The 27,132-nt window shown below is 47.9% G+C and overlaps 3 protein-coding genes across 15 annotated transcripts in view; 2 read left to right on the top strand and 1 right to left on the bottom strand.

Annotated features, from left to right (window-relative positions):
• The window catches only part of LOC120898720 (homeotic protein female sterile), a 65,895-nt gene extending 49,991 nt beyond the window's left edge, over positions 1 to 15,904 (top strand). For 6 of the 11 annotated variants that reach the window (XM_040304934.1, XM_040304933.1, XM_040304935.1 and 3 more), the window contains 2 exons: positions 5,821 to 6,004; positions 12,813 to 15,904. In XM_040304934.1, the coding sequence (XP_040160868.1) occupies positions 5,821 to 6,004; positions 12,813 to 13,291 (663 nt within the window). In that variant the 3' untranslated portion in view covers positions 13,292 to 15,904. Of the gene's footprint in view, positions 1 to 5,820; positions 6,005 to 6,359; positions 7,305 to 12,162; positions 12,689 to 12,812 lie in introns of those variants that run through there. The other 5 variants (XR_005738693.1, XR_005738694.1, XM_040304939.1 and 2 more) reach the window with 5 other exon arrangements.
• Positions 15,515 to 16,812, bottom strand: LOC120898726. Its single transcript, XM_040304954.1, has one exon. It carries the CDS (start codon positions 16,695 to 16,697, stop codon positions 16,008 to 16,010), a length of 690 nt encoding a protein of 229 aa, XP_040160888.1. The 5' UTR covers positions 16,698 to 16,812; the 3' UTR covers positions 15,515 to 16,007.
• An 878-nt stretch (positions 16,813 to 17,690) lies between these two features.
• On the top strand, positions 17,691 to 26,905 carry LOC120898722 (dual specificity mitogen-activated protein kinase kinase hemipterous-like). 3 transcript variants are annotated; one of them, XM_040304945.1, is made up of 9 exons: positions 17,691 to 18,255; positions 18,341 to 18,573; positions 18,666 to 19,073; positions 19,150 to 19,589; positions 21,084 to 21,955; positions 22,028 to 22,720; positions 23,745 to 24,066; positions 24,176 to 24,262; positions 24,338 to 26,905. In XM_040304945.1, the coding sequence occupies exons 1-9, from the start codon at positions 18,021 to 18,023 to the stop codon at positions 24,480 to 24,482; spliced, it is 3,435 nt and encodes a 1,144-aa protein (XP_040160879.1). In that variant the 5' UTR covers positions 17,691 to 18,020; the 3' UTR covers positions 24,483 to 26,905. The 3 variants fall into 3 exon arrangements, with proteins under 3 accessions (XP_040160879.1, XP_040160877.1, XP_040160878.1); XM_040304943.1 differs by having other exon boundaries at positions 17,692 to 18,255; positions 23,667 to 24,066; XM_040304944.1 differs by having other exon boundaries at positions 17,692 to 18,255; positions 23,688 to 24,066.
• Positions 26,906 to 27,132: the final 227 nt, after the last annotated feature.

The following is a 27,132-nucleotide window of genomic DNA, read 5'->3' on the forward strand; positions in this document are numbered from 1 at the left end:
TCCATTTAGGGAGATGGTGGAGTTCTACTGCTCGAACGACGGCTCCCCCCTTATTTTTATAACACACTACATGCGCCAGCAATGCGAAACCAATGCGCGCCTGCAACCATTTAAAGCCCCTTTTCTTATCAACCTGAACCACACTGCTTCAAGAAGCGTGCAAGGTGAGGTGTGAGGGCCGCGCGAATGGCAATGAATGCTTAGGCTGCAGCAGTTGCATTCGCTTTCATTCGGTAGGCGACCCATTGTTGTTTCCTTCAAGGGGGAGCCCGGCTACGTGTTTCCCGGTGAGGTTTGACTTGACTGGCGTCGGTCGTGGTCGTTACAATTTCGCAAACATGCATTGAAATTGGATTGGAGCAGGGCACGTGCTGCTATGGCACCTTTACACTGGTGTCTCTGAAGTATGCTGAGCGATCGAGGTGGAAAAAGCGTCATGCTGTTACGATTCGATCAAACAAACCAGGTGGTTGCCTTTGATACATTGACCAGCTGCTAACCCAATGTCCTTAGTGGCTCTTGATTAAAAATCTGCGGTACCTTTGCCTCCCTCTTACGAATGAAATATCTTTCTAGAAGGACGGGCAAACAAACAGGTATATTTTGAGCAAATAGCCAATCCAACACGCTGGACACGTTGTTTGCTATTTCGCGCCACAGAAAGTGACATCAGAGACCAGCCTGGACAGTTCAACAAACTTTCGCACCCATCGCATCACGAATTCGTAGCGGGATGTTACTACAAAACACGCCCGCCTAGTTGTACTTACCAATTTTTCGATTACGTCAACGTTCATCCTTAATGCCCGTGTGAGTGGAATATGAATGAAAGCCGCAAACGAAGTGCAAATGCGCAAAAATAAATACCCATCGAAATACCAACAAAATATGCCCCCGCTTTGCCCACTTTTTGTTATGTGCATTTATGTTGGGAAAGTTACACTTTGCCCAGGAGGAGGTTGTGTGTTGGCAATGTAATCGCAACCACTTTCATTTTCCGATCGGTCGTGTGATGAATAGAGATTTGGGGTTTTGCACGTTCCGCCGTTCGTGGGTTACAGTGCAATCGAATTGATTGCGCCATCTCTTACTTTTCGTACCTCTATTCCACCAGTATCAGTGTTTAGCAGCGAGGGCAAGGGTGTGCTGCTGTTGGTTGCGGGTTACGGGTTGTAATAGAGAAGCAGTTTGTAGTAAAGATAGCTAGTGCGCAAACGTTCCGATTCCACTCGAACTGTCACAATAGATATCGTCGACCGGGTGGACAAATCGATGCACTTAAGTAATGTCATGGTGCACGGGTGCAGTCCACTCACTCACAACAGCACACGGCTGCATTTGCAGATCAATGGTTTACCCCTTTCTTTCCTGTTTGTTTAGCTCCCCTTCGCCTTTCGTCGCTCTCTACGCTGCTGGTCGTGATTGAAATCCACTTTTTAAAGTTTTGCTGAACTCTGTCCGCGTGACCAAGCTGCGGGAGCGGGCTTTACTGTGCAGAATCGTATAAATTGTAAAGGAAACACGCTCCCGAGCAGAAAGGTTAGGAGGCACAGGGGAGAGGTGGCATTAAGGAGTCACGTAAGGCGTCGATCCGCGTATACACAACAGCAAATGTGCAAAAACCCCCCCTGGTTCGAGTTGCGTCAATCGCTCGATCGTGCCTGGGTTGGGAAAATATGGAGTGTCAGAAGAGATTACCATTCTTGCAGGTTGCTGGTGTAGTACGGGACAACAGGAGGAGGATCACATCTGGTGAAGTTGTTTGACCTGTTGTCCACTGGATGGAAATGGATTGCTATGGTATTAAATTGCAGCCATGCGGATCGTTATGAAGGTGTAAAATGTACTGTGATTGGGGTGTGGTGCAGCTGGTTTAATTTTGAATTTTGAAATGCAATAAATTTTGATTATATTTTCTCGGTTTGTGTGCAAGAAGATCCCTTTGTAGAATTCAGAATAAAATGATCCTTATACAACTAATGAAGAATTATCGTACCACTGTTTCAATTGCTAAAATATTCCTGAGTATTGTCCAAAATCTGCTTATTGAATGTAAGTTCAGTCTGATTTATTCATTTCCAACATGCTATTGCTCCAAAATGCACACTGTATACCGTACACTCGAAATAATTAACGTTCTACTTCAAAATGTGTCGCAACCTCTTACATAAATGCCCTTATTTAATTTCAGTGGAAAAGATGAATAGAGAGCGTTTCCCTTTCGATCTTCCATTTCATGCTATTTTTTCAATTGATCCACCGTTCCACCCTGCATAACTCGTGTTCTATTGAATGATTTGTATGCACTTGCTAGTAGGATTTGTCATCTTGAGAAAAGCAGATTCTTGCCCATAAAACCCCCATCATCATGCTGGCCATTCGTTTCAAAATCAATTCATTCATTTCAGCAAAGAAATCTTATTGATGAGTTCAGCTGTAGTAAGTGTGTGTGCTCACCCGTTTGTCAGGACCCCATTGAACTCTGAAGACGCATCCGAGTCTAGCTGGGAGGTTGTTTTCTAAGAAGATTTTACCGCCATTCACCCAATGCTCGCACCCGGAGCATGCGAAGGAGAATACCGTAGAACAGAATCTGCCTCAAATTGCTGTTCTTGATTGGTTTCCATTTGAATTTTATTTTCCACCCAACTCCCCTTCCCCTTTCGAGGAGAGGGAATGGACGCTAACGAAACCAAATGCCCCCGGGGAGCATAATACCCGTTACATCGGTTCGGTTTTTGTGGTGTGCAAACGGGGTGGTGTGTACACCGATTGACCAAATTGACTTCCAGAGGCACTTTGAGCGTGAACGAGCAGCGCGCGGGTAAAGTGGCACTCATTTGCTCAGAGTGCTTCTAATGTATGCAATCCAATTCGAATATGCTGCTGCACACACATAGCCAGGCGCGCAGTCCTCGATTGAGCTCGATTTTGTTTATTGAGAATCGGTGTGGTGGTCGTAAAGTCAATTATTTTTGCACTTCCGTTTGCCGGAATATTTTACTCTCGGTAGGTTTGCTTCAGAATGCTTTCTAAGTATAATTAATCATTTCCTGGACAATAACGAGAGAGAAAGAGAGAAAGAGAAAAAGACAAACAGAGCTTCTGCAAAAGCTTTTATTATCTTAGCGTTAGTTTGGGAGAGAAATGAATTTATGGGCTATAAATTATAATAATAATTGCTAATATTCAGTCAGCAAGCTGCACAGATTTGAAAATGTGCTCTCAAACGTCAATAAAACTGCATCCCCAACATTCTCAACCGCTCTTTGTTTCACTTCCAAAACGTGGCCGGTTTCTGCTATGGCTGCCGGAAACGGGAACATCGCACGAGAGCGACAGAGAGTGAGTTATGTGTCCTTCCTCATAAACCATCCTAAATTATGCATTTTAATTCCGGTGAAGTATCACTGACAAATAGCCGTCGCCCTGTCTTTGCACTGTATAGTGGAAAAGTCAAGCTGGATCAACACCGGAAGCAGAAGACATAGAGAGAGAGAGAGAGAAAAAAAAACAAATCAAGTAAAAGGTCATATATTATCCGCACACACAACCACTCACTGAAGAGGAGACGTACTCTAACGCGCACACGCTTTCTGGCGCAAATGATAAAGTGAATCAAGCGTGTGATGCTGCGTGCGAGGAGGAGAAGAAAGTACTAACGCAGCAGCAGCACCACCACCACGCCCAACAAGGGGGGCGTAAACGAAAACAGTGAAAACAATATAGTTAACAGTGGTAAATTATGTTTTGATAGGTCATAAGCACCCGCTGCTGCAAGGGATGATGGGAAGAAGGGAGAGGAAACATAATCTCTACATTGACACTATTTTCCATCCACAACTCTATACATGCAACCCAATTATGCTGTACACTTCCTATACTGAAAAAAACACGCTCCGTTCGAGTGCCGAGACGCATGAAGAGCTGTGATGTGATTTTTCTTGCGCCGCCGCTGCTGGCCTGGCGGAAGTGACCACACAATAACGCAACACAGCCAGTCACACTCACGCACACACACACTCGACACTATCGGTGGGTTAGCTGTGGATTGTGTGAGGGTGGGGTACCACTGTTTTTTTTTTTTTTGCACCCCAATCACCCACCACCCACCCAATGGAGTTGGAACTGGGAAGTGGGTGATAGTTGGATGTGTTTTTTTTTCTTCTGTTGCTTCCTTTTCATATGCTGTTTATTGTTGTTTTTCTCGCTCTCTCTCTCTCTCTCTGGGCAGAGAAGAGAAACGGGTGGAACCAGCGCCTGGCGCAGCTGGTGGAGGCTTTGGGGGAGCCATTTTGACGCATGGTGGACTCGTTTGTATTTTCCAGCGGCAACCGAACACGCGCGCCTCGGTCTGTGGGCCACACTGCATGCTTGCTTTCCCTACTTCTGTTTTCCACCAATTTTCATCACCACCACCACCACCATCCAGCATCTCGCCTAGCGCTCTTTTGCGCCTACTCGGACGGCACCACCATCCCCGTTGTTTGGGTCGGTCCCCCCCCACCCCCGTTCTCCAGTAGACAACACTAATTGTTTTGGTGCTTCCGAGAGCATGTTGGCAATGCATGCCCCGTGTGTGTATCTCGGCACTCGGTCTTTCCAATGGCTAACGCTGTAACCATCTCACTCTCAACGCTGCGCCGCGCTCGCGGGTAAGCGTGTAATGAGAAGGCAAGCTTTTGCTCGGTATTGTTGCTGCTACCCCTGGTGTGGTGTTGTAATTTTTACTTTTCGCGACCCACATTCAATCATCAGGCAAAAAAGCAGCGATAGACAACAATCCTCCATTGCCCCTCGTTCATCCTCTACCCCCTTGTGGTAGGCGCCAATATGAATGCTCGCTCGCGCACACACAATAAAAACTTCCTTCCTATCGCTGGTGTGCTTTTGCGTTTTTTTTTTTTATGTTGTTGTTGTTACCACTCTGTGTGTCTCTGAGATCCGCTCTGCCTGCCGCTCGTCCTGAGTTTTGGGTTTTGGTGCGTTGGTTTGAATTTTGTTAGTGCCCCAATTGTCGGTCATTTCGGCCACTCGGACAATCCGACGCTTGCCTGAACGTTTCGATGTGTGCGCTGCCGATGTCAAATTGATACCGGGTACAGTGCGATACCCTCAGCGGCCACAACGATGGCTGTGTACACGTTAAAGTATACAGCATTTGCAAGCTTCTGGTGCGGTTGTGCCTGTGTGGTGTCATTGTAAATTTACGATCCCCTGGATTTAACACTCACACCCCCCCCCTTTGGCGTTTTGTGTAAACAATCCATGTGCGCCGGGTACGTGGGTCAGCAGTAATTAATAGTTCAGTGTTTGTTGCATTGCTGTGTTTGCCCTGCCGGGGATTGTTTCGATACGATTGCTTTGGTTTAGTGTTTAATTGCTGTAAAATCAATAGGACGGCTACACCTCAATAATACGAACGATATAATTAATGTTTGCTGTTTGGGTTTTAGTGTACGTGAGCTCAACGCGAACCAACGCGAAAGCGTTTTCCATCCTCGAAATCCTTGTGGGGATATAGGGTTTTCCATGAGTTCTTGAGTTTTCCATGGGAAATGAACTTCATATGATGGAAATTGGACTACATGGAACCCTTTTTGAACAGGCTCCTTGAAAATTCTTATTGGAATACAACAAGGGTGCTATACAGTCCAATTCCCATTATATTAAGTTAATTTCAAGTAAGAATGAGGCAACAAAGTGTCCCACAGCTATGAAAACTCCTGGAAACCCCCGTAAAACTTGCGTACCATCATAGATCACTATTTTAAAACTTATCTAAATTTTCCTTTTCTCTGCTTTTTTTCCCATTTACAGTTCAAAATTCAGTTCGACGATTCGCTTACCTCCACGTACGAGTACCCGTCGGAAACGTCGCTGCTGGAGGAGACGAACGGGTTCGACGGTGTGGACAACGGGACGGACACGAACGGTGCCAGCGCCTTCGCCGACAACGGGCTCCTTTCGCACACGAACAAACTCCTCTCCTCGGTGCCACTTGGTAAGTGTCCGACACCTTCCCATCCCACCAACCGGCCGCCGGTCCACGAACCCTGCTTCCCGCCGAATCCTTCCCGCGTGCTCCAACACGATCCGATCGTTCCGATCGCTCGGATCGGGCAAGCAATAGGCTAAGTCTCGCGAGTACACCTGTGTACATCGTTTATCATTACAATAATCATCATCATCATCATCATCGTCACATGCTCTTTTAGGCAGTAATAGTTGATTTAACATTACCCGTAACAGAAACCGAACAACAAATCCCGTTAAATTGTTTCTCTCTCCACCCTCTCTTTCTCTCTCTTTCTCTCGTCCTCTGTTTCCCTTGTCTCGATCATGTCCTGTCACAAAAGTATCCTGCTCCTTTCGCTCCTAGAGTGCGGCTCCCTGACATGTCTTTACGGACAAACGCACACACACACACACACCCATACCCACAAAACTCCTCTGCATGTCCTTCCGTAGCAGCTGTAGATCCGCTTCTCCTCCCGTAAGATCCTCCATCTCACCCGTAGAGTAGTAGCCAGACGAGTGTCGTCGTGTCCAGTAACACTTTTGTGCGTTCGTAATTTCGTTTCTACGCTGCTAAACGGCCGTTTGCGTAAACTGTCGGCACTTACTTGCGCGCACCCGAATACTGCCCTACCACCACCACCACCCACTCACACTCCTTCCAACCACCATCGCTAGACATTCATTCTGGGATAACGTCGTGATTCGGTAAGCAAATGAGCATAACAAGCACAAACACACACTTAAACATCTGTACTATTGTAACATTCTTATTACACGCTTTAGGTAGAATAGTAACTTTTAGTTTATTCGTTCTTATCGTTCAGTTTGGAAGAAATAATTGTTTGTTAAGAGTGAGCATCACATTGGATTTGTGTTTGTGTTTAAGTTGTTTTGGATATCAAGATGCGCTGCTTTTTAGTTGTTTTGATAGGTTAAGAGATTGGCCCATGAACTCTCAAGTTCAAAAGGCGTTAATGTAATCCAGAATTTGAAATTAATTGTCCAACATATTTAAGATGAAGAAGATGTACGATCGTATGATTAAAATGGTTTATTAACTATCTCTTTATTGCCCCGATAGAACGCCACTCTTACCCCTTACTACCGAGGTAACGTTTAGTTTGCTTCCGGTTTTTGGAGTAAACAAGAACGAACACATAAACACGTTCCCAAAATAGAAGCAAACGAAACAAAACTCGATTTTTACTCGAGCATTTTATGTGGCAGTATACCATTTGCTATATTGATTAACGTAAATAAATAACTAAAATATTCTTAAAGTATTTCGGTTTCGTTTTATTCTTATTCTGTTCTACGTGCGAGTGGTACTAAGAACATTCAAAGGTGTGCACTCCTAGACGTTGTCACCACTAGGATAAAGGTTTTTGCTATAGCTTGAGGTGTTTGGTTGGTTGTCAGAATGTTTCATCTTCCTTTACTGCCATCAGATATGTGGCTCGCCATCAGGAACAGCTTCACTTGCACGGTCGCGTCTCTCTGGACAGGCAACAGTTGCCACCAGCACATACAAAGCGATCATCCGATGATCATCCAGTGCTTAGATTGCTTGTCAAGAGTGGGCTCAATTAATTGCACAACCGCGAGATCCGTATCCCGGGAGCGCGACGGCCCATCCAACCGAAGCTGCTTTCTCCATTGACCGCACACCAAGTGATATTGCAATATTGCATCAGCTGTAATTCGATCCGAAATTTGAGACTGATTGGAACGAAAGAAAGAAGCTGCACAGTACCGTGCTATAACAATGACGGAACCACCCACCACCTATCTATTTGCCTGGCTGTCGTCCGCCCGTCTGTCCGAGATCATCTCCCACCAATATTGGGTTTGGTGGCGAATGTGTCTCGTAAACGAAAATGAAACTTTTATCAGCCCTCCGGTCTGCGGAACTGCGGCCTGCATTTTATTAGTGCAATTGCACCGCCTGCTCGCGCAGTGTGATGCAATCGTAGGTATGTGTGTGCGATCGCTTGCAAACGGAAAATTAGTTGGTGTTTTTTTTTTTCTGTCATCACCACCACCGTGCGCGCACCAGCTTGACGTCAACTTCTTTCTTTGTTTTGATGATTATCGTTTCCAATTTTGGCTGCTGACGGTTCAGTTTATTAACTAGTTTTGCGCAGTAGGTGAAGATGTGAAAGAAATTAAAGAGAGAAAGTGCATCCAAAAGGAAGCGCCAATGCATGGTTTTCTTTACGCAATCTGTTTAATGAAAATGTTAATTGTGATGATTTGTTATGGGTTTGATCAGGAGAAGAGGAAAAAAGATCACTAGGCAACAAGGAGAGGTACTAAAATACCTAGGGGATGGCACATTGCAGTCTGACCTGACCACCTGCTGACGTATTATTTCGCCCGTTATATGCATGCCAACTGGAATGGTCTTCACCCCCCAAAAAAAAACTGGGTTAATGAGCGCAAAATGCGTGTCAAGCACTGCACGGTGGCCACTTCGTTAGGAAGACCGACCGGCCAAACCCGACGACCGTAAGCTCCGGAACAACGAATGTGTCGGTTAAGCCCGGCCAACTGGGTAGGGAAATGTGTGTGTGTGTGTGTGTGTGTCTTTTTTCCACCTCTATTCGCTATGCCGGGAGAGAAAAAAATTAGCAAAGAAAAGTCTCATCGAGTGAAAAAAAAGTGACATTCACTGGTCTGTCCGTGTGTGTGTTTCTTTTCTTTCACTTTAAACATTGGCAACAAAACCACGTGAAAGCTTTACGGGCACGTCTGCTTGCCGAGTAGAAGCTGTCCCGCACCCAGCCCGTGAAAACTACTGTTTCGCTGTGGTCTTTTGCCGGTTCAGGTTGAGGTTTGCTATGCTATGACAATCGGCACAGGGCACAGTCAGCGCTAAATTATCCACCTCGAGACGGTCGTTCGGGTTGCCGTGCCCCGGGTACTTAAGCGAAGGAAATCGTTCTTCGTTGCTTCCGCCCAAGCGGTCGCCCAACGAGTGGCCCAAAAGCTCTCGGCGTGTGTGTAACATTGACAGGAAGCCCGAGGGTAAGATTATTGGTGTGTCGCCAAAGCGGAAACAGACCGGATACTTGTTAGTGAGGCTTCCCTTCGACGCACCGCCCGAACACCTCCGACGCCGGGACCATGGCGACACGGTGGGATAGGAGTTCTTTCCTCCATTGCAACCTCGCAACCTTGACGCGTGACGCGTGTGTTGTCTAGGCTGTACTGTGTTCTGTGTTGCATAGCATTTCGGTGACTCATCATTAGCACGTCGCGACCAATATCTCATTAACCAAGGTCCTATTGGTCTCTCTTTCTCCTCAACACGGGGATTGCTTTGTCGTCTAGAATATGATGGCTGTCAATCTAAACAGAAAGATGTCGGCTTATCGTGCAAAGTTTTCGTGTAAAAACTCATTCAATCTATCTCTTTCGCTTTGATGTAACAGATTTCATTATTTATCTCTCTCTCTCTCACTGTGGAAAGGTTTTTGTATAAACTCCTAGGTCCATTTGGTACGTCGCATGATCGAGCAGCTTAAAACTACGATTAGATTGAAACAGTAACGAATTGCCCATTAGCAACACATTACCACCAAGACAAACGGAGCTAATTTTCGCCATCATCCAAAGCACGAGCTGTAAATAGTTTGCCTTCACGGTATGCCCATTTGCCAAGTGATGCTACTGCTGCTGCTGATGCTGCCGGCATGCATCCATGTCCAGCTTTTGCTGCATTTCACTCCCAACAAGGCGGGCCACCACACGAGACACATCGAAAGCTCGCTCACCGGCTCGCCGTCTGTTTGGGAAAATGGGAGGGGGCGGGGAGAGTACAAATGGGGGATGATGATGCAGTGTGTGAGCTGGGGAGGAAATATGGTCCGGCATTTTAATTGAGCCCTATGTGTGCAGGCGCAGTTTGTTTTTACTCTCCTTGGATCGCGTCGTTGTCTAGCCCTTCTTTGGGCGCTGGTGCTGCTGTTGCTGCTGCTTTTGCTCGGTGAGGTCGGTGGCATGCGATCGCGCTGAACGTGTTTGTTTAATTTTCACTTGCATTGGCCAACATCGTCGTCCGCAGCCGCGCTTAGACAGTGAAAATAAAGTATTAGTTGAGAAAGGGAAAAATCGCACACACACACACCAAAGTATCGCTTTCCATCGGGAAGTTGGTTAGTTTTGTGTGTATCGCAAAATGCGCGCAGTACAACAACACATCAGAGCCAATCGAGAATGGCGGCGAATACACGGGTGTGTGCTTAGGCACGATGATCGTGTGCGTTTTCTACAACTTTTTGCGTACAACTAAGCTGCAGCAGCTACCGCGCTTTGATCGCATATTTGTCATATGGAACGCAACTCCAGACGAAACAAAAAAAAGCGCTGCTTGTCATAAAAGTTAGCCAGCAGGCACGCTTGAATGGACGACTCATCAGCAGGTTTGAGGGCAAGGCCACGTCCAAGCAGTGCAGCTTACGGCTTTCACCGGAGAAAATTTCCGTTTCATCTGACCCCCGGACGGGGTGTGTATCACAGCATGACAAAACCACAAGAGCAAGGAAAATAGAACGGGATGCATGATGCATGAAGCGACCTCGTGCAACCCACCATCTTCTCTGGCCCCACTCGGTTGTGCCTAATTGGTCCCGGTGGCCGAGGAGAGGAGGGAGGAGGGCATTGAAAGAGCTAGAAAACCAACCAAAAAAAAAAGAGCTCAAAACGGTACCTTTCCACCAACCGAACGCACGCGGGGCAAGATCATCCCGATCGGTGTTCGATAAATTATGGCTCCACATATTGTGTGTGTGTGTGTGTGTGTGGGTATTTCACCCCAAAAAAGTACCGTAAATCACTCCGCTTTCCTCCCGATTCTGGTACGCATGAGAAGAGGAGCTGGAAGAGCAAGAGGAAGCTACATTAACATCACCCTTGTGCTCCACAACACGCCGGCAAACTAACATCAGCTTTAGCCACCCACCGTTGTGGAAGCTTTTTTGGAGTTGTAGCTTGTTTGTTCGTATGTGTGTGTGTGTGTATGTGTGACCGATTGATGATCACTCAGCTGGAAACGGTGATGTTGCTGGCAAACTTCTTCGATGAGGCGGGGCGTAGGGGAGTATGTGTGGCGTGCCCGTTGTTTTGAGGTTAGAAGCAGGTGATTTATCGCATTATTGTGATTGATGTTGCTCCTAACGTGTGTTGCAGTGCTTTGGAATACCATACACTCACACACGAGCTCGCGATTGTGTAAAATTAATCGAACAATATGTCACAAATAAAACGAGCATTGATATCACCCACATCAGCGACATTACGTGTTAATATAATATCCTATCTTCATTCTAAATGACCAAATCAGAAGAGGATTAGTTGTATCAGTAACAGGAAAGGTTTAAATTAGATCTTAATCGTTTGCTTGGTCTCAAGGCCCGGTGGTCTTTTTGATAGGTGCAACGAATTCTGCAAGACCGGACAAGATTGATTCTCTTCTGAACCACGGCCGATGTGAATGTCAGATCATACATGATATAATTAATTATTGATAATCTTGTAAGACAATGAAAAAAAAAGATAAAGATGGTTTAATGAACATGTTTTCCTGGCCCAAATGTAACTATTTTATCTCATAGTAGTTCTGCTACAATGCATCCCATCGCCTCTCCTGTGTTTTCAATTCATATAGGGGAAACGATCTTGATGCTACTTTTCATGAACATTCTGCTAGTAGTAGCGCTGGGTTGCAAAATATGCCATCCCCCCCCCTCTCTCTCTCTCTCTCTCTCTCTCTCTCTCTCTCTCTCTCTCTCTCTCTTTCTCTCTCTTTCTCTCTCTCTTTCTCTCTCTCTTTCTCTCTCTCTCTCTCTTGTGCATCACCTGCGAATCATGATTAAGCACACGTTGGCCATAACGCGCCCTGCCTTTCTAAGCTAATTTCTCCTTCTTGCTGCTGTTGCTGTTCCTACCTCCCAACATCAACCAAGCTCAGCCTTACCTTGCACACGCTGCTGCGCGCTGCGTTGTCAATCACATACGCACTATTTCGCGCGCATACCTTCGGGAATAATGCCCCAGCGAAGAATTTGCTTCTGTGTTCTTTTACTCATACCTGACCTCTTTCCCACACGCTGCCAACGCGTTGTACGCGCGCATCTTCAGCTGTCCTGAAGCGCCAACAACAGCACGGTCACGACCAAAGCATTCCGGGCCTGGCTGGCCACCGTCGCCCGGTGGTGGTGGTGCCTACTGCTGCGCCGCCGCGACTGGTGAAAGCGAGCCAAACTATCCAACAAACAGTAACAGTAACAGGGCCAGCAGCAGCATCAGCACCAACTACTACCACCACCACCACAGCGGTGCGGCATGAAAATTGGTGGGCTCAGCAGAGAGCACGCAACCGCCATCCGCACCGCAACCATCATCCTCAGTACCTTCACCACCAGCCCCTGCGCCAGCATCGTCCAGTTGGTGGCCCGGTGGTGGTAGCGGCACCGTTCGTGCTGCGTGCTCCCGAAACGACCGTGTACTTCCGGACGGTTCGTCAGAAACCGCGGTCCACACTAACTACCACCACGCGGCTAGTCGTTCTTCCAATCGGCAATGAATCGATTGTTTAGAAGCAACGGGCGCCGAACGCGCGTGTGTGTTGGAGTTGTCTTTCGTTGTCTTGCGCATCTTGAAATGAGTTAGATTCTTTTTTTCTCTTGTTTTGCTAATTTTATTTGTATCAAACCTTCACAATTAGTACACCTTTACACTAATTACACTTTTCTTTTCCCATTCCACTCTCGCTCTCACATCGTTTGCAGGTTCTGCACCGTTCGCTAGCTATACCCCAGTTAAAGCCGCCATAGACACGACCTTCGAGCTGGGTGTGACCCGTACACCGTCCCCGTCGGCAGCAAGTACGGCCAGCAGCACGGGCTCGAACGGAAGCCTTACCTCCGCCTCGAACCACAGCAGCAATAGTCATCATTCCGCCACATCCGCCTCATCCTCCGGCAGCAGTGAGAAGAAGCAGCATTTGCCGCACACTGTACCGAACGGTCACCACCATCCGGTGGACCGATCGAACAGCAACGGTCTGCACAGCAGCAACGGCCATAGCGGATCACCGGACGGTGGTGCCACCCTGCTCCTGAACGGCGGAACCGGCGCAGCCGACGGCGATGCGCTGTTCAATGGGGCAACGGGCGAACCGGAAAGCATTCAGTACCTTAAGCCGGCCTCGGACGAACAGACGGTTAACTGGAGCCAGGGCACGCGCGTTACGGATCTGCTGTTCTAGGGCAGGCACACACCTTCGCACACAGGGTCCAGCACACACACACATACATTTTGTACAGAGTTTATGCTTTAGTTTTTAGTTGAATCGAGCTGCAGACGACAGCACACACACACACACAGTGTAATAGTGTAGCGCGAGGACAAGCCTAGCGGCTCCTCCATCAAGCGAAGATCGCAGATCGCCACATCCGGTTCTCTGTCGGTTTGTGTGCCGAACCGACACATATACATAGTTTCTTTTGGGGTTTTTTTTTTTTCATTGGCAAAAGTCGACTTGGAGCAGCGCTCGTGTCGATGCTTTCCCGGGATGTAAACAGTTTCAGTCTAATAATTGCAAATTTTCCACCATTTTAAGTCCATTTGCTGTGTGTCCCAAACTGCTGGGGCGCACGGGACATGTGGGCGAGTGTCGCTTAGCAGTTGTACTCTTTTGTAGTGGTCTGTAATTGAACATATAACGTGAAAAACATTCCATTTATTGCAGTTTTATGAATTTTTCTCTTTCTTTTCTGGATTATTGTGTTTGGAGTTAGATCTACACATCCCTACTGAAAGAGAGGATGAACACGTGTGTATCCGTGTGCCGTCAAAAAAGAAGTGGCCAAAAATCACACACACACACAAACACACACCATCCACACAATGAACTTCCTTCTTTAGTCACCCTCCGTTGTGACATCATTATATGAACTAATTAGCGAGATTGGGAGAGCGAGAATACAGAAATTATAGACACGCTGTTACGCTTTTGCATAGCGATCGAGGACGATGTGTTGCATGATCGTTTTCCAGCTGCCCGTTGCTTAGAACGAGGAACAACGCAAAGCAAAAGTCAAAGGGAAATATACTAAAGTTAAAAACACACATTCCTCGGATATCGGTAGCTGCCTGTGCCCGGGTACATTTAGTAGTCGTACGCACGACGTCTTTTCTTCTCCTTTTTGGTTTGCTGCTTTGCGGAAAGTGAAAAGAGAGAAAGAGAGAGCCATGCAAAAATGCAAAACAAAAAACGAATAAACACACAGCTTAGCACGAAACACTGCAACACTATTGTGATTGGTCGTATCGCCCTGTTTTACGATAAGAAAGCGGCAAACGCTTAAGGGCGGAGGTAAGATAAAGAGCGTGTAGCGTTTCCTTCGTAGAAGTGAGAGCAAAACAAGAGTTTAGGTCAAGGATGTAAGAAGTACTATTGCTACACTATCACTACTCGTAACTCGTATTACTGCTATCATTATATTATAACTATTATGATTGTGAAAATTTATACGGAAAAGGAAGGAAGTTGCGCAAACCAGCTCGATGTTGCCGTGCGCCAATGATGGAAATGATTGATGTCTCTGCGATAGGCGGGTTAGGTTAAGGGTTTTGCTCTTTTTTAAGGATTGGAAATGTATAGAACACAGCGAAAAGAAGCATGCGCCAAAATGTATGGAACCGCTTTGGGACATAAAAACACACACACACACACACGCGCACGCTAATATGCAATATCTGGTAACAGTGCTGATGAAAAGGGAGGAAAGGAACGCAGAAAAAAACAGACCGCAAACATCAGCTTCGTGTGCATCATCATGCTGCTGTGTTGCGCTTACCTATTTGATGCCACAATTATCCATATTACATTTTACATTGCAACGCTTACGGTGCGATATTTGTGTGGTTTTTGTTAACGTACGTGGATTAAAAAAAAAAAGGAGAGTAAAAATGGGCTTCGGAAACGATATGATAAGAGGACGATCCCCTCTCCACGATCGACACGTGCGTGCAGTGGTAGTGTAGTGTGTGTGGGCGCGCCCTTTTTAGCAGTTAGCAGCAGCAGCAGCAGCAGCAGCAACAGTAGTAGTAGTAGCACCGTTTTGCATATGAACATGTGATTAAGCTTAGGAATTAGAAAAGACAAGTGACGGAGAGGGAGTTTTCGTATTTGTTCGTTGACTTGCAAACCGTAGCAACACGACCAACGAGACACACACTGGGCGTCTCTGACGATGATCGGTGCTAGTTGTAACACAGACACACACACACACATGCCTGCAGTACTGGAATTGAAGCCACGGAAGGAAAGGGAAGAGAGAAGCGAGCAATAAGTACTACCGAAAACACTGCCGGACCAACACCAAGGTGTGGGGTCTGCCGAAGTAATGCTACCCCAAGCCCACCGCCAAAAGTAAGCCTGCTGCTGCCTCTACGACGACGTGTTGTGATAGAGTAGTGAAGACGCTTTTTAAAGGGGGGGGGGAGTTTTTTTCTCCCTCGGTTTTCGCTTATCAGTGTTCTTGGTCGTCTCCCTCCCTCTTCTACCATACAACTCATATTCCACTCGTATTCGTAGTAGTATGCTAAGAAATTACACTACAATTTTAAGGAAGTGCTCCCCATCCCCGTCTCCTCCATTTAATAGCGGAGAGATGGGTCGCGTGTGTGAAGTAGTGTAATACCTTCCGAGATTGGCGGGAAAACGGAATGTTTCGTTCTAGTGTTGTCGCCACTTCCCGCTCCTCCTTCCGCAAATTCCTTAGCCGTTCGTTCATAGCGTATTTTTACACATATACAATGCATATAAAACGTATACAAAATAAACCTATCGACAAGACAGTCTTAATGCATTTTATGTAAAAAGTGTATTTGTTGCAGACGTGGAACGCGGGAGTTTGAAAGAATCTTCCGGGGAGTACTTAACGAATGCGTAAAGGAATGGCGCTTTTCATGTGTTGTTACACATCCCCACTATTATCATCATCATCATGTTCAGCATCCATCGGTTCGCCCTTGATGTTGCGATTTTGCACCAGTTCCTCTCCATTTAATGTCCCCGTTATGTGGCGGCTAGGCACACTGCCCTCCGCTAGGTGCATATTCAGTGCCTCCTCGTACGTCATGTTGACTTCCCACTTCTTTCTACCGTCCGGTTGCCGGGTCTCATCGCCCGAACTGTTCCGTTCGCTCGCCGCAGACGACTGGTGGTCCTGCTGTTCGCGGGCGTCTTGCTCCTTTGCGGTGATGAATATTCGCTTCATCCGCAGCACCTTATCCGTACTGCCCACGTGCCGGTACAGGTCTTTGATGTTGTTCTCGAACACCGGATCCAGATCCGCCGTCGCTTTGGCATCCTTTTCGAAGAACACGTTCGTGCCGAAGGCGAAGTCCGTTGTGCCCTGGTACACCTCGTCGTTCACCTGGATCACGGGATGTTCGGAATCGATTCCGACCACCTTGATGTGGAGGTTCGGATCGTCCACGTCCAGGCATATGTCGAAATCGGCCAGTAGGGTAATTTCCTCCTCGTAAAGATCGTCGTCGTCGGTGCTGGCTTTCGAGGAGCCGGCCCGTGGCTGTGTGTGCGAATCGACCTCCATCTTTATCTCGGACAGTATGGATCGGGCCGTACCGCTGGTTCTATGCATTTTGAAGTTGTTTGTGCTTTTATTTTAGTCTTATTACTACAGAATTAACAGAATATTCGTGAACGAGCACGGAAAGTGCTATTTTGTGTGATTGTTTGTTTACGTTTGTCGCTGTTTTGCAAACACCCGGTCAGCGGTCAGATGTTTATAAGCTACGCTCCAATACTTTGCTTTTCCACTGCTCGCGTCATGTGGTAGTTTTTTCACTGGGAATTGCCGTCCTCGAACAATGGACGATTCTCACTTATTTCATTATTCATTTTACCCGGCGCTCTAGCACCAATCGAACACGACATCGAACATGAAAAATGTATGGGATTTGACATGTTTGTCTTGTTTGTTTGTTTGTGTCTGAGAGCGTTTCTACATACACCGAGACTGCAGCTGAGAGATGGCTGTGAGAGAATTGACAACCGGTTTCTCACGCTGGTGTGTGTAGAAGCTCTGAAAAGCGCCGAGATGAGACTTTTAAAATGATGTTGAAAAAATCCATTTTAATCGCTAAAGTGAAATAAAAAAAGTTTCTTTTACTTTTTAATAATATTTCTACGATTATTAGACGGCAAAAATGCAAACGATAATTGATCGATCGCTATAAACTGCCAATTCAGATTTTTCTCAGCTCCATCGTTCTTTGCATGCCGAGGAGAATTCTCTCACCGAAAACGCTGTCAGTCGCTGTCAAAGCATGCTGTCAGTTATTTTCTCAGCTGCATTCTCGGTGTATGTAGAAACGCTCTGACAGTGCACCTCCATATGATTATATGGGTTTGTTCGAGTCGATTGTCGTGTTCGATTGGTGCCAGAGCGCAGCCTTACTGTTGGTGAGACAAAACAGCTAAAATCACATTTAATTTTTTTATAAAGAAAACATTGGCTATGTTTGTAAGATTTTCATTTTCTTCACATTTATTTCATTCCCTTGTCATGTGCATGTCCACGGGCGCGCCCAGCCCTTCGACTTTGACTTCGCAATGACAGCTACGAAACATCATTGTGTAGAAAAAAAAGGAAAAGAACAAGAAAAGTATATTTATCATATATTTTCGGGTGAAAATCTTTCCTGCTCCCAAAAACGCCATCAATTTCTCCGTGCAGGGTCGGGATTGTGCTTGCGAAACTGCGCCCCGTAAGCCTCAGATGCGGAGTGCCGCGGTGCAGTGAATGCAGTGAGGAGCGCCGCTGGTTTCGTGCCTTTTTCCTCCTCCAACGGGAACGGGGTTGTTCGCTTCGGGTGCTTTGTTTACCCGCCCGTGTTCCGACGTGAGCTCCTCGACTTTGGCCGTTGGTGCCGCCGGGACCAGCAACCCGGACGGAAAGTCAATGCTACCGACGGGTACGCATCCGGCCACCGCACCGTCCGACGGCAGAGCTAGCGAGGTCGGAAAGAACGGTAGCACCACCGCCACCATGTCCGGCAGTTCGATCGACAACCGCATCACGATGATGGAACAGATGATCCAGAATCCCCGTTCCACGCCTTCCCTGTCCCTGCCGATCTCGTCGCAGCCGCCAGCGAATCGCTTCAATCGCACCGGAAGCGGGGGCATGGGTGGACGTAAGTGCCGGCGATAACACTCACTCAGCCTTGCCCTTCTCCCGTGCTGAACGCCGTCTCTCTCTCTCACACACTTTTCTTCCAGCCAACCGACCGTCGTTGGGATTGAATCTGCCCATTGTCTCCGGGACGCGGCGGAGTGAATCGGAACTCAAGTTCCAGAAGATCGTAGACAAGAGCGGGCTGCTGAAGATTAACGACAAGATCTACCGTACGCAGCTCAGCGACCTGGAGGATTTGGGCGAACTTGGGAACGGAACCAGCGGGCATGTCGTGAAGATGCGACACAATCCGAGTGGAGCCATCATTGCCGTAAAGGTAGGGAATCTGCCCCAGTGGCGTGCTCGGTGCGAAACATACCCATGCTCGATATTCATTCTTCTCCTTCCTCCTCCTCCACCCCTTCCCAGCAAATGAGACGCACCGGAAACGACGAAGAAAACAAACGAATCATAATGGATCTGGACGTGGTGCTGAAGTCGGAAAACTGCAAGTACATCGTCAAGTGTCTCGGTTGCTTCATCACCGATGCGGACGTGTGGATCTGCATGGAGCTGATGACGACGTGCTTCGACAAGCTGCAGAAAAAGTCCAAAAAACCGGTACCGGAGGAAATCCTCGGCAAGGTAACGGTGGCAACGGTGCGCGCGCTGGCCTACCTCAAGGACAACCACCGGGTCATCCACCGGGACGTGAAGCCCTCGAACATCCTGATCGACGACCGGGGCAACATAAAGCTGTGCGATTTCGGCATCAGCGGCCGGCTGGTGGACTCGAATGCCCGTACCCGTTCGGCCGGGTGTGCTGCGTACATGGCGGTAAGACACAAACACTGCTCTTTTCCTTTTTCTTTGAACCACTTTGAACTTCTGTCGGGCTTCTTTTTGTTTGCAGCCGGAACGAATCGATCCAGCAAAAACGGTGTACGACATCCGGGCCGACGTGTGGTCGCTCGGCATCACGCTGGTCGAGCTGGCTACGGGCGTCTTTCCCTATCGTGGCTGTGTGACCGACTTCGAGGTGCTGACGCAGGTGCTCACCTCTAACCCGCCCCGGCTGCCCGAGGATCAGAACTTTAGTCCGGAGTTTCGCGACTTTGTGCAGCTGTGCCTGCAGAAGGACTATCAGGCACGGCCCAAGTATCCGGACCTGCTGCGGCACGCGTTCCTGCAGCGGGCCGAGCACGACACCACGATCAACGTGGGCGAATGGTTCCGCAATGTGGCGGTTAACTGCGGCATTCAGCTGACCAGCACGCCGCCACCACCGACCGCCGGATCGTCCGCTTCCGTCAGCTCACCCCCAACCTGGACCGCGTCGTCGGAACAAACCAGGTAAGCGAACGCTGCGCGGTCACCCCTCCTTGCTATTTTCCTTGCAATTTTTGGTTTCTCAAACTATGATACACAATTGATGTGTTCCAACATGATGTACACGGTGCCTCAACTCTCCTGGAGGAAGTTGTACCCTTACGCGGAGGTTTGATGCGTTCGCCTCACTCAATTTTTTCCCCGGCTTGTCTCAAAAATAGCCGTTACAAGCGAGTTGTGCACTCTGTATGCTCTCTAATATTTTCACCTCCACAGCGACTGATTTAGGTGTGATCTTTTTCTTTGTTTGTTTGGAATGTATGAAGTTTGTTAGTGTGAGTTTTTCACCGTCCTACACGATTGTTTCACTTTCCCTTAACGATTTCTGCAAAGATACACTAATCTTTACCACCACTGCTTTCCCGTAAAATTTAGAATGATTGGATCATCTTTTTCTCTTAATCCAAGCAAGCATATCCAATCTGTTTGGACGTTTTTCTCGCAGATCCCTCCTCTACCCCTCCTACCCCAGTGTGATGTCACGTTACTTTGCGTTCCGTTTTGCGTTTTTTGTCTGTCTGTTTGCTGTTTGTTTGTTTTAAAACTTGATTTTTCTTATTTGTAGGTAACTATTTCTTTAGTAATTTTTAAGTTGTTCTATGAGTAAGTATACCACACTATCAACAACACTTACGATCACGAATGTTATACATGCGTCCTTAACGTCCTTTCGCCTTGCTATTCGACATCACACGCTCACTATCTGCGCACTGATTACATCCAACACAAACACACGCGTACCTGCAGGCATACAAACACTTACACACACACACGCACACAGACATAAAGAAACTAGCTGCTTGGAGCCTTCCTGCACGATTCTTCTAAAAGCTTCTTACTCGCTCTATATGCAACTCTCTTTCTCTCTCTCTCTTTATCTCTCTTTGGTTAAGTTTGTTTCACATTTATGTTGCTTTAACTTGTCGGAATGAGTGTATTTAGTTGTAATCCTACCAAAACCCACGAGCTGACAATACACAATTCGTCTCATTACATGCATGCTACAGATCCGCTACTAACCCGAAGCTTAGCTATTTGAAGTAGAGTAAAGTGTTTGTACCATGCTAGTTGTAGTCGTTCCATGTACTTTATCGAAAGCAGGAGGGTTAGTCTTCATCTCGAAAGACGCTGTACAGCTTGCATTCTCCAGAAAAGGCATTCCAACGGTTGCGTTGCCGTACCTTATACAATCCACCTGTACATTTTAGAACCATACCAGCAGGGACAGTTGCATCACCAGTTGCTCTAGTAACTGTACATATCAATGTGGGTCGATTTAAGTGTCGTGTTGCTCCTCCCCTGCGCTAGTTTCACTTATCCTATCCTTTTCTCTTTCTCTTCTTCTCTTTCTCTTCCCCTGCTCCTGCCTCTTCCCTCTTCATCTATGTTATAACTACTCTTTCTTTCATCATCCCGCCTGCTGCGTGCGTGCGGTGGCGTCGGCACCCCCCATTGAAGAATACCGACCCCGCTCGGAAGCTTGACGGAAGTAGTCCAGGCGCAGTCGAACCAGCAAAAGCAAACCATCGCCATCGCCGCCTCGTCGATCCCGATCAAGTCAACCGCGACCATCCTATCCCCCCACATTGCCAACGAAGCACCTAGCAACCTGAGCGACCTGCAGCAGCGGTCGCAGCACGAGCTCAACCAGCAACAGCAGCTGCTCCAGAGCAAACTTAGCAACATTAGCCTAGCGTCCTCGTCGTCCTCCACCTCGGCAGCAGCAGCAGCAGCGGCGGCGGCAGGATCCACACCGGTACCAGCATCCTCCTACACGCCTACCTCGTCTTCCTCCGCGGCGGGGGCGGGTGCGTTCGATACACGCCGCTCGCCCTCCCCCCAGGCCTACTATCTAGCGAAAATGCAGCCAAAAAGTGCCATTACTAGCACCAGCGTACCGATCGCGTCGGGCGGTGGGCCGGCCTTCGAACGCAACGGTTCGCTCGAACCGGCCCGAAAGTACAAACACTCGCCGTTCCTGTCGCGCCGCACCGCCTCCGAGTATGGGAACGGCAGCCCGAAGAAGGAATCGACGCTGAGCAGTTTGGGGCAGAGCATCTTCAAAAACCTGACCACATCACCGTTCGCCCAGCGGAAATCGCTTCCGCCCGGCGAGTCGAAGCTTGCCTATCCGCCCCCGGCCTCCCCCTCGCCGATGCCCGTAGCGTCCGCGACGATCTATGCGAATGGTGGCGGCGGTGGAGGGGCCGGTGCCGGTGGTATGGGCAGCAGTCCTTCCTCGCCGCTGCTGCTGCTCCGGAAGGCACACCACGACGGTTCGGAAACGGAAACGCAGTATAAACATCTGCACGGCAACACTAGTCCAATTGGTGAGTGGACGAACAAGATATCCTCCTGGCTGTGTACCCGCGCTGTAACACTTTTTTCTCACTTTTTTGCAGTTCTTCAGCGATTCTACCACCAACAGAATCAACTGAAAGAGCAACAAAGAGAGGCGCTGCAGCAGCATCATCACCACCACCAACAGCAGCAGCAGCAGCAGCAGCAGCAACAGCAGCAAGTGATTTACGGGTACTCCTCACCATCGCCGATACCCTCGGCAAGCGAAGCGTCACCCCGGCCAATCCGCTACAGTCCGCTACCGTCCCATCGGACCGTACATCATGGGGTGCATCCGGTGCTGAGCAACACCGGCGGCACCACCACCCTTCACCAAAGCGCCATCCCGCTCTACAAGCATCACGAACCGGCGGCTCCGCTAGCACCATCGCAACCTTCCGGGATTCCGGTGTACCAGCAGCAAACCACCGCCAGTCCCAAGCACAAATCCTCCTCCTCCTTCTTTAACACGTTCAGCCGTGGCATGAAGAGCGGTGGTCGGGGCGATAAGGTGATCGATCGGGGTGGCACCGCCGCACCACCGACCATGATGAGTGGTGCTACCGATCGGTCGCTGTATGCCGGCACTACCACCACCAACACCACTCACCAAACAGCACTGTACCAACATCATCATCAGGGGCAGCCTAATACGTCGTCGATGCTGCATCGGCACGGTGCACTCAGTGGAATTAGCAACGGAGGAGGAGGAGGAGCAGGGCTTGCAATGCCGGAAGGCAGCAAAGAAGATGCAGGTAACGTGATTCCCACCGCTTCGTATAAACATGTTGCTCCTCTTTCTGCACCATTGCTACAGATGCCGCTTACCGTTAGGCTTCGTAGTGTGGCTTGCTACATTTGCGGCAAAAGGTCGATAGAGAGTTGGGAAGGTATGTGCGTGACGTTCGCCATACACGTTAGCAACCATCCACCTTTACCCTTTGAACGTCCTGAACCGATTGTTGGATGATGGGTGAAGGGTGTATGGTAGATCGATTGCCACTACACGGTTTTCATAGATGTGGGACACTTCCTTGACTCTTTCTTATGGGAAGTGAACTTCCTGTGATGGAAATTGGACTCCGGCACCCTTATTGGACAGGCTGCTTGGAAATTCCTATTGGATTAATCCAACAAGGATCCGATTCCCTCTACATTAAGTGCATTTCACATAAGAAACAGTCAAAAAAGTGTCTTGGAATACCATGTAAGCCGGCTCGTCGACCTTTTTCCGCTCAAACCGCTCACTCCACTCACTGCACACTCATTCGGAATGCATTCATTTAGTTTATTTGTTTTGTTTTTTCTTCTTCTATCTCGTTTTATTTATCTGTTTGCATCGTTATGTTATGCACTTGCTCGCGCCATGCTGCTCTCGCTCGCCTATTGCGCCGCGCCCGCGATCATTTCGTACGTGGCCAATCGTTGTTGTTGTTGTTGTTGTTGATTATCATTTGCGCTTTTTTCTGTACCCACGGTTGGCCAACTTTCATCTTGCACACTCGTCCGACGTTTAATGCACCATAATTCGTTTAATGCAACACAACAAACCTGCTGCGCTGCACCACATCCACCACTGTGTGTGCGCATGTGTGTGTGTGTGCGTGTATTTTTGCTCATCTGTTTTGCTCGGGGCTCGGGGAATCTGGCCCTATGCCACGTGGGCCAAACAACCGAATCCACAAACAACACAACACACAGGCTGGTTCAATTCCTTTGCAGATATCAAGCGAAAGTTTGCCTCATTCGTGAAGCTAAACCTCAGCAACAATGTTACAGGAGCGAGCGGGACGGGCACGACCACCGCCGGCGACAGGCTAACCCTGAAGGAGAAACATCTACAGCAGCAACAGCTGCTGCAGCAGCAGCAACAGTTTCTATTGCAACAGCAGCAGCAGCAGCAGCATTATGCGTCGTCGAACCCTTTCGATAGTATGACGGCGGGTGGGATGGGTGGGATGTACGGTGCGGGACCGTACCCTTCCGGCGGGTCGTCCGCAGCGTCGATAGTACAACCTCCTTCCGCCATACCGCAGCTGGCACATGTGCTCAACAGTCCGGCGACTGATCGGCGCCACCGCAGTCCAGATCCACCGCCCAGGTGAGTCTACGCACGCTCATGTTTGGATTGGCCGCGGAGTGGTTTCTTGTATTTAAAAGATTATCCCAAACCGCTAAACCACCTCTTCAATCGCTTCTTCTGTTTGTAGGTTAAATCGTGGTCAATCGCCACTGCTACTTCAGCGTAAACTGGAACAGCTCGGTCACACCGGCTCACCGCTGATGAATAGAAGGCCGTAAGTATTGCTTCTTTATGCACAGAACATGACAAACCGCTTCCTTACCGCTTTTGGCCCTGCTCTGTTTCGTAGATTCAACTCTACCTCCCCGTCACCTCCCCTGCCGCCGCGGCGCGCGTCGGAAAGTGCTCCCGGTTCGCCGCAACACTTGCGGGCCCGCATCAACTACACCCCGGAACCGCACCGGCGTCCCTATCACACGACGATCGAGCAATGAGTGGGACTGCAAATCCTGGCCATGTGATCGATGTACACCTTTCTGGAGTAGTGGGACAGGCTGGAGAACCCGATGATGGTGCTGCTTTATTCGGACGGACAGAAGTTTGGCTGCTGAGCTTCCCCTCCGCCCTCCTAGCTGCTGCCATTATGCTGCTTTTCAAAGGTAAAAAGGCAAACCGAAAGGAGAAGAACTGCCATTGAAAAAAAACGGCTCTCTGTCTCCCGTTTATACTACACACCCATGCTAAGAAACAATTGTACCAAAACGCGCTCTAGTTAAGTAGTAAGGCGAAGGATGCTCACATACATACAAACAATTACGCTGCCTCTCAGGTATATATAGGATGGAAACAAATTTGTGCGAAAAAAAAACAAACACACACACGAAATGTCGAAAATCGAATAGAGAGAAGAGAAGCGGACGAAGAAACAACACGAAAGACAACAGCATGAAAACAAAGCAAAAAAACGAACAAACAACTCGAACGAACCCAACCACTTCGCCACGTGGGAGAGAATGGAGCTGACGAAGGTGGTGTTGGGAGGTATGTAAACAGTTCGCCAAAAAAAAAAACAAAAAACGAAGCCACCACAGCGCCCATTTACCCCATTGGTAGTAGCAAAAACAAAGCAACCGTAGCTAGAACACGCGAACATTTTGGTGGCGCAAAACCCGCTTTGCGCTATTACGCTTGCAAATGCGCCACAGCTGACAGGTGGCGATCGCGCACCGTCACAATGCATGCGCTGCGTTTGTAGTTTATATAGGATAAAAAAAAGCGTGTTTATCGAATTGGGAACGAAGTAAGAACAATTCTTATCGCTTTCCTTACGGCCGATCGCCCATCGCCGCACCATTACCACCACTACCAACCACCCATTAGTACCTGCGCGCGTGTAATTACGCTTGAGCCCGGTGTGGTTATTGTGATGTTTAAAGTTTGGACACCACCCAATAATGGTGTATCGTTCAGCTTGGAGCTTTCGAGTTTTTACCAACGAGACCTTTTTCGATGGTCTGCTTTTTTGTTTGTTTTGTTTTTAACATTTATTTTCCTTTGCGGTCCTTTGCGCACGTGAGGATTGTGGCAGGGCAATTATACTCCGTTTGCCTTCCCCTCTTGCTAGCTGTGTGTTTCCTTACTTTTTGCCCGTTTGCTTGTTGCGGTCCGCTTTTGCAGTGTTTCCAAATTCTATCATTACCTCACTACAAATCGTATGATAATCAAAAGCAAACAACAAACAAAAAATCGCAATCCGCAGCTCTAAAACAAATGAAACTGTAGTCAATAGCTATATTTACGCAATTGTGCGCTCTTGGGTCCGAAGTGTCCTTCATCATCAATCACGTCGCTTGTACACAATTACACAGAAACACACGCACACACTTGCGGCTATGTTACAATTGTGCAATTAAAGCCTCCCCGGGGTGGGTGTTAAATTTGTAAGAAAACTGTAGTAGAAAAATAGCACAGCTTGTACACATCGCCAACGCAGCGAATCGGTCATCGTCCACACATGTGATGATCGTCCTCCTCCTACTAGGATTGATGAGCGATTGTGTTGTAGTAGCGGTTGCTAAGGTTTCCTCTCCGTTCGCACAGGCTTTGTGCCACTGGCTGCTGCTCGCCAAGACACAGGCGAGCGAAATCGGTAAAGACGACGCGCCAGCGCCTTTCTTGGCCTGCTGTGTGTTACCTTCTGCTGTTTCTTTGACAACGTTTTGTAAAAACGAACCAAGCCAAGTAATGAATGGATAATGGGGGAGCAAAACCCAAAAACCAAAAACACACACACACACATATATATAACACACATATAACATTTTGTACAATAGTACGGCATTGCTTTGCTTTCTCACCTTGCATACAAATTACTTACTCACCCCCTATACCTTTTTCCTATACTTCTGTAAAACTGCTACAACAAACATATATAAAGCAAGAGAGTAAGGGGGAAAATCCCCCTCCCCCCAGGAAATAAAGCCAAGACAAAACAAAGCAAGAAATTGAACATGTGTGGAAACGCAAAACGATTAAACTATGGACAGAAAGGAAAGGAAAGCTCGGGGTGACCCACGGGGTGACGACGATGGCGGTGGCGAATGTGTTATCAAAACGACGACGAAACGAGAAGAAAAAAAAAACGGAGCGAGAAAAATAGTCATCTATTATTATAATTATTATTATCTAAACGAAATACTATTATTATTATTATTATTAATATTATTATTATTATTATTATGAAATATTGCAACAACAAGCAACAAGATGGAGAAAAAAAAACGAAACAAAACGTGTGGAGAGACTACTACCAAACTCTCACTAGCACAGCAACGAAGGGGCCGCGCAGTGCAGAGTGTGGTAGGACGATTATTTATAAAGGAAAAAAAAGAAAACCACACACACAAACACACGCACATAGACAGACAGACCCCGATGGACACACACACACACACAAGCAAACCAACATGGCACACTTTTCCATGCGACAGAGTATGTGAGTTTAGATAGAAGCAGCAAAAAGGGAATGTTGAAAACGAAAGATAGCAATCGAATAGTGAATGTCTATCTCTCTCTCTCTCTCTCTTTCGCTCTATGTTGGTACAGTGTGATGGGTTTGTGTGTGTGTGTGTGTGTGTGTAAGAG

This window comes from Anopheles arabiensis, chromosome 2 (genome assembly GCF_016920715.1).
Source record: "Anopheles arabiensis isolate DONGOLA chromosome 2, AaraD3, whole genome shotgun sequence".
NCBI lineage: Eukaryota > Metazoa > Arthropoda > Insecta > Diptera > Culicidae > Anopheles > Anopheles arabiensis.

Excerpts from the sequence above, each read along its gene's own strand:
- LOC120898726 (XM_040304954.1), bottom strand. The coding sequence starts at position 16,697 with ATGCATAGAACCAGCGGTACGGCCCGATCCATACTGTCCGAGATAAAG.
- LOC120898722 (XM_040304943.1), top strand. The coding sequence starts at position 18,021 with ATGCTACCGACGGGTACGCATCCGGCCACCGCACCGTCCGACGGCAGA. Across the intron at positions 19,074-19,149 it reads GGTGTGCTGCGTACATGGCG|CCGGAACGAATCGATCCAGC; the intron begins GTAAGACACAAA and ends TTTTGTTTGCAG. Across the intron at positions 21,956-22,027 it reads CGGCAACACTAGTCCAATTG|TTCTTCAGCGATTCTACCAC; the intron begins GTGAGTGGACGA and ends ACTTTTTTGCAG.